Raw genomic sequence first — 6,980 nt, 5'->3', positions numbered from 1 at the left:
GTTTACCGAGAGCCGGGCCGGTTGTCCGGGCTCTTGGGGAATGTTCTCGAGCGGCCGCCGGCTCTGGAGAGGCAGAGCTGGGATATATGACATCAGTTAGCCCTTCAGTTAGCTCTGCTAGACTAGGTCATCCTTTATGAAAGAAAAAAAAAAGCCCTTTGCCTGTGTAGCCTTTTTTTTTTTCTATTTTTGTAAGAATAGCTGACCAACGACCGAGGTAAACGTGGGAAACAAAGACAAAACGAGCTTAAATTGTCAACATCATGCGTGTTCTCTCTGCTGAGCCTTGCAGAGACGAACAAAAGCTTGTATCACAAGAGAAACAAGCTTGCTGCTAAAATTGGACCATTTGCCCTTTTACTCTTCTTTTTTTTTTCTCTTTTACGAAAAATTAATTGCCAGCTAACCAGACAACAGCATCACCAAATCACCAAAGAAATTAGTGCGTGGTATTTCAGTATATTAGGACTGCTGTTATACTCAGAATCATAGAATCATAGAATGACCCGGGTTGGAAGGGACCTCAAGGATCATGTAGTTCCAACCCCCCTGCCTGGCAGGGCCACCAAACATACACATTTACTAGATCAGGTTGCCCAGGGCCCCGTCCAACCTGGCCTTGAACACCTCCAAGGACGGGGCATCCACAACCTAGACTGACTTTCTTTTGCATCTCGCAGAGGGTATGACTTATTTTTGGGGCTGGAATCTTGACGTGAAGGGGCTGTGCAGACACTCACTGTTACCTCGGAAAGAGATCCCTGGGGTGTTTTCTCCAGCTTTTGTTTGCTGCTTTTTTTGAAGATTTCTTCCTGGTTTTGGGAGAGAGGGAAGGATTCATTTTCTAACTGTTTGGACAATTGTATGAGATTGGTGTGGGATCAAGTGATTCCTCCTGCGCAGGAGGAAGGAGGTAACCCCTGTTCTCCTTTTCTCAAATCCTGACTAGGATTCTCTTCCGCACTCCCACCAAACTGCTCTTCAGTAGTAGCATGATTGATCAGATTCTTGCCATTTAATTCCACCTTAAATAAAAAGGGAACGAGAAAAACAAGCCTTTTGGACCCTCTGTTGTAATGTCATGAGAACTGGGCTAGTATCTGCAGCTCCCTGCTTAAACCGTTTTTGTGTGGTTTAAGCAAAAACTTTTACTTTCTGAATTTGTTTTCCTAAGTTCCAGTTGTAGGAATGATGAATTAATGCAAATTCTATTCTGTTAAAATGTCAAGAATGTTCCCCTTGGCGTTGAGGGCTTTATAACATCGGAACGTACAGCATTTTTGAAACTTTAACAGTGAATCTATTATTAAAGAATCTTTTACGTTTAAAGATCAGCTACAATCCTTATTCATTATTTAAGACTGGTTTTTTGGGGCATACAAATATTGTTATCCTCAATTTTTTTTTTTTTTTTAATTTTTTTTTTCCCCTCCCTCACCAGCTTTGTCACAGAACAAGGGGAAGCCATGGTGTGCATTCCTTGTATTGTCATTCCGGTTCTCCTCTGGGTCTACAAGAAATTCCTCGAACCGTATATCTATCCCGTCATCGCACCTTTCATTAAGCGTGTGTGGCCCAAGAAAGCCGTGCAAGAACCGACAGCCACAAAACAAGGTCAAGGAGGCAGCGCTGGAAATCCACGGGCACCTTCAGCCGCGAAAAGAGATCAGGAGGATGAGTCTGGAATTTATAAAGTAAGATGAATGCATTCAGCTAACCAGGGAAACTCCAGATAAAGCACCCAGCAATAGTTTGGGGTCGGCATGACAAAAGAGTAAATAGTTTGGCTGTTTTTAGAGATATTTTTGTGGCTGTTTTCTTGTGAAAGGGAGTTACCAGTACTGAGCCAGCCAGAAATAATTGCTTCAAGACAGCTTTTGGTAGGTCGTGGAAGGATAGGATTTGCACCTGTTTTCTGAAACAGCTTTAGTAAATTTATTTTCTTAATGACTGGCTGTTTTTTCAGAGGAGGAAGAAGGCAAATAATTGGTACATCACGCCAGAGACATGAAGCAGAATTAAAAAAAAAAACAACACCCCATGCTTCAGCTAGCTCTGCCACGTATAATGGGGGAAAATGTTTCATATGTGTGAATCATTCATTTACTGTTTATCTCTTCTAACAAAATGCAAAGATTTGTATGCTGTCTCTGCCCTCATTCCCTCCTGGCCCCCTGACAAGCAGTAATTATGTAATGAGTAACTAAATAGATGCCACCACTATGGTTCTTGCTGCAGATTGTTTCATAGATCCTCACTGGCCTTGCTTCTGAAAGTCGTTTTCATCACCAGCTCTTACTTTGTGGGTGTGGAGTCCTCCTTTGACATCCTGTTAACGATGCTGGGTTTTATTTGCAGCTTGAAAGCAATGGTGTTGCAAATGGAATTGCTGCAAAGGGATCCACAGAGGTTTCTGACAAGAAAATGGATTAAAGGAATTCATTCATCAGGATTTGATTCTCTCGCGTCCAATATGAACTGGTGATATTTCTCTCACTTGGAGACTCTTTTTTCTTTGCACATTTTAGGTCAATAAAACCCCTTATCACTTACAGGAGAGGGTCTCTTTTGCCACTAAAATGGCAGCTAGCACATTTCTTAATTTAAAATGTTTGAAAACCGAAGTTCTTTATTTTCCTCACTGGAACTACTTTTCATTTCTAATCTGTTTGCTGTGATTAGAGTTTAGGTTAAATAAATTATGAATAAATCTAGCTTTGGAAGGCAAATGTACCTCAGCATCTTAGTTTCACTAACTGCTAGTGCAGTATGTCAGGCTTTCACCTTAAAAGCTGTGGCTGTTCATGACCTTGCTAAAGAACTACAAATTGCGTTGTGGCAACGTACGCATGATGGTTCAATTATGAAGAACATAGATTTTTCATGTCAAATCTGTGGATGAGCTAAAGGAGTTATGTTATGCGCAAAATTTACTTAGCTTACTAAAAGCAAAGTCTTGAATAGATACTTCTGTTAATAATGTTTTCCTTGAAACATTGTGCCTTTCCTGAAGTGGAGCAGCAGGGGCATGATGCAAGAGAATTGTTGCTTTATATTCTGTTGCGGTGGTTTAAAATGGTGCAGTTCCGTCTTTGAAAATCCAGCTAAAATCTCTTTAACATGCTTGTGTAATTTGCATTATAATAAACCAGGATTTTATTTAAAATAAGTTGTTTCATACCATTGTTCTTAGGCTTCTGAGCTATAAATATTTAGAGTGGTGACAAGATCTTTGAAAACCTGTAGACAGGCCCCACGCAGAAGGAGGTCATAAAACTGCCAACTTCATGATAAGAAAATGAGCTCAGCAAGTCCCGCTTTGCCTTCTCCGGGGAAGATGCGTTCTGGTGCTGACTTGTATCCCAATTGTGAAGCGTTTTACATGTCCCTGTGCTTAGTGGGGAACAGGAGTGACAATTCCTGCCTTGACCTGCCTGCCAAGCCAGAGTGCTCTTTAAAACATTCAGCACAAAAAACATTCCAGCAATTTTGGATTGCTGTTTAGGATTTATAATTTTACCAAAAGTCCTACCTAAGGTATGGTTAAAAAACATTCTTTTTTATATACACAGTCTTTGAACCATCGCCAAGGTCCAGTCTTCTTCTTGCGATGTGTTTTCTCCTACCAGGTAATTAATTATTCCCAAGACCTGCTTTTTGCCTGCCAAATGCCTCTGGTGAGGCGTGTCATTTCCTACCACTACCCTGTTTTGTCAGGTTGTGTGTGAGTCGATCTGCGATGTTCACCGCTGGATATCGGGCCCTTGTTGGTACAACCATTATTTCTGTAATGAGTTGAATCACAGAAAACTGCTTGTAAGGTGTTGCCTAATGCTGTTTGCTCTCCCTTAACGAGCTAGTCTATTAGGAAGTGAAATTGGTATTACTGTTTAATCAGCTTTTGCATCACCCTTGGAAGACAATGCCCCGTTTGATCGGTGTGTCACAGATACAGCTTTCTCCTAGACTAGTGAAGTACCTCCCCTTTGTGATATTAAAACCTGGTTTTATTATTCTGAGCATGCACACACGGTATAATTCATACAAGAAAAGATAACAATACTAACTGTGCGCTCCTCCACCTTCTCACAGATGTAGCATCAAGTAGCAGAAAAGACAGGGACTGGGAAGTGGAATTTTCCACACTAGTTTCTGATTGTTTTTGTCCTCCTTATCTTTAGATATATCACCTGTATTGTTGCAATAAATCATACCCTTCATCCATCAGAACTTCAACTGGTAAAAGGTGGATGTAATCCTTGCTCTAGTGGATTGGGTTTTCTAAACTAATCACTCCCCGCCTCATCCCAAACAATAAACTCCTTTCCTACCGTGAGGGTCAAAATTCATGCTCTAAATCTGAAAGCCGGGAACTCCTAAGGGTCTGAAATCACCTTGTGATGAGAAAGTCACTCCAGAACAGAGGTCACGCACAGTGTCTTGCAAATGGCTGCAGAAGTGAGGATGGGTTGCAGGTGTGCACCTTAATGTGAGTATGTGTTCTTGCACTGTAAGCAGTGCCGAAAAGATTGTCCCTTCAGCTGTGCTTCCTGTCACAGGGATGTAACCTTAGCCGCTGTTTTAAAATGTTGGGCAGCTCGTAAGCAGGCCAAACTTTTTGAGTAATAAATTCACCTCCAACAGCTGCGAACATGGCAAAAAGTAGAGCAAGAGCTGTACTGCGGCTCCTTTAATTCCTAAATGTAAACATCTGCAGTCAATTTATAAAGTGTACATAATTCCTTACTTTCAGGTATTTAGGTTATTATTATACAAGGAAGTGCATCAGACAGTAGCATGGAAAATAAACTGCATAGTCAATCAGGCTGCAGGCTGAACTGGGCTTCCAGCTGCAGTTAAACAGTGACGTGAGTAATCCACGTCACAAAACTTTCCTGAATGAGGCACTTCTCTGGACACCGTGGCAGAAGATTTGTGTTACAACTCTTCTGTTCTTATTCTTTTCCAAGAATTGGTCAATAATCCTATTGTCTTGTGAATAGATAAGCAAAACATAATTTAAAAATCAAGTGAAAGAAACGAACCCCTGAGCCTGGGCAGAGGTGCAGCAGATCATCTGCTGGGATGCAAAGAAGTGCACAAAGCCTTGTTTAAGAAAAATAAGTAGACAGAAATCGAGGAAGTCTTCACATGAGAGAACAATATAGATGAAGGGTGTTTAATTTAACTTAGAAAATTTTTGTACGTTTGTTACTAAAAGGAAGATTCACAAGAGGGCTTAGGCACCTAATGATGGCAGGTAGATCTACCGGAATTTACTAGAGCAAGGAGCAGCTTCATTTGCACTGAAGACTTTTAGAAAATTGTAGAGTAGGCATCTTTAAGGACCAAAGTACTTCTGCAAATCTAGTCCTAAGATCCATTCAAACTGTCTGGTTTTGTTTAAATACTATTGAGCAAAAAATCAAGAAATCAACCAACATTTGAAATTACTTTAAAAAAATATCAGTCAACTAATTTCAAATATTTTTTTTCTTTATGGGAAGGTGTAAATGTGACATTGTACCTTCCATGTGTTGCTTTGCACAGGTAGCTGGCTGGCAAGGACTTAAATACACCTTTAAAATACCTGCAAATATATGCAAAAAATTCTTAAATAAAAGTTGAGAACGTTTTATGTTGACAATTATTTTGATGAGCCTGATTCTGCAGGCAAAGGAAATTCTGGCAGGATAAATGGAACACGAACAACCTCTAAGGCTTTCTAAATTGACAATGAATTCTGTGCAAAACTATCTTTATTCAGATAAGTTCACAGAACACAGTTAAATTCTATCCACAGAGCTGATCTAATGACGGTAATACAACATACTGGTAGTAATCACGCCTTCTGGGACGTGTTGGGCATGCTGCTACAGTTCAGTCCTTGGAGTCATTCCTCCTCGATTTTGGTACGATGCAGAACATAATTGTTGGAAGATCAGCCTTTTCAGAGGCTGCAGGTAAAAAAAATGAAGATAAATTGAATTTACACTTAGATTAACTAAATCTGCCTTCAATGGGAACTAATTCTGTTTCATCAAAGTGCCTAAAACATGAAAGAAGGGATTATCTTCCTTGTGCAGTTTTGTGATTGTTAGAACATGCTTGGTGAACCAAATAATATTTTGGTCATTCTTTTTGCTTTTCAGTTAACCTGACTGCAGTAGTTTAATTGAAATGGCCTAGAGACCACTTCCGCTACAGTGATTCTCTTGCTTTGTAGGTGTTTTTAGATCACAGTGCTTATCTTTTTTCATTGTTGTATTTGAAACAAATTATTTGAAATGCTGTCAATAGATATATTTATACATACACAGATGTAGCAATGCGTGTATTGTACACAACGATCGTTTTTCAATGCCCTTTTTCTGCATACAGCTCTACCTCTTTTATAGCCACTCTGTTGACTGTACACCATGTTTATTGCCACAGCAATTCAATCAAACACTGTATCAACATGAGGCCAAACCCTACGCCAAAATTTTTGCTTTTATGTGGCAACGTATACGAAGGGGTTCCACCCCACCTTTGCACTCGTGCTGTTTGTGTACGCACTGTTTGCTCTCACACCCTGTTTAAAGGTAGGTGTAAGACCGGGGCTGCGTATTCAGCATCATGCACTGCAATTATTTGATTACGCTCTGGATTAATTATTATAGAATCACAGAAGGGTTTGGGTTGGAAGGGACCTTAAAGATCATCGAGTTCCAACCCCCCTGCCATGGGCAGGGACACCTCCCACCAGCCCAGGTTGCCCAAAGCCTCATCCAGCCTGGCCTTGAACCCCTCCAGGGATGGGGCATCCACAGCTTCTCTGGGCAACCTGGGCCACTGCCTCACCCCCCGCACAGGAAAACATTTCTTCCTCACATCTCATCTCAATCTCCCCTTTTGCAGCTTAAAACCATTACTCCTCATCCTCCCACCACACTCCCTTATAAAGAGAGCAGTTATACATACACTCCCCGCGGGTTATC

General features: G+C 40.8%; 1 protein-coding gene across 1 annotated transcript; it reads left to right on the top strand.

Annotated features, from left to right (window-relative positions):
• Positions 1-1,445: 1,445 nt before the first annotated feature.
• Positions 1,446-2,725, top strand: LOC104460899 (chromosome unknown open reading frame, human C18orf32). The gene is made up of 2 exons (XM_010080341.1): positions 1,446-1,694; positions 2,359-2,725. The coding sequence occupies exons 1-2, from the start codon at positions 1,467-1,469 to the stop codon at positions 2,431-2,433; spliced, it is 303 nt and encodes a 100-aa protein (XP_010078643.1). The 5' UTR covers positions 1,446-1,466; the 3' UTR covers positions 2,434-2,725.
• The last annotated feature ends 4,255 nt before the right edge of the window (positions 2,726-6,980 follow it).

This window comes from Pterocles gutturalis, unplaced genomic scaffold, assembly GCF_000699245.1.
Source record: "Pterocles gutturalis isolate BGI_N339 unplaced genomic scaffold, ASM69924v1 scaffold11344, whole genome shotgun sequence".
Taxonomy (NCBI): domain Eukaryota; kingdom Metazoa; phylum Chordata; class Aves; order Pterocliformes; family Pteroclidae; genus Pterocles; species Pterocles gutturalis.
The sequence above is the reverse complement of the archived record's forward strand: the minus strand, read 5'-3'. Positions and strand labels throughout refer to the sequence as shown.

Bases quoted from the DNA above. Each gene is read 5' to 3' on its own strand.
- LOC104460899 (XM_010080341.1), top strand. From the start codon at position 1,467: ATGGTGTGCATTCCTTGTATTGTCATTCCGGTTCTCCTCTGGGTCTAC. The intron at 1,695-2,358 runs GTAAGATGAATG...TTTTATTTGCAG, and splicing joins ATGAGTCTGGAATTTATAAA to CTTGAAAGCAATGGTGTTGC.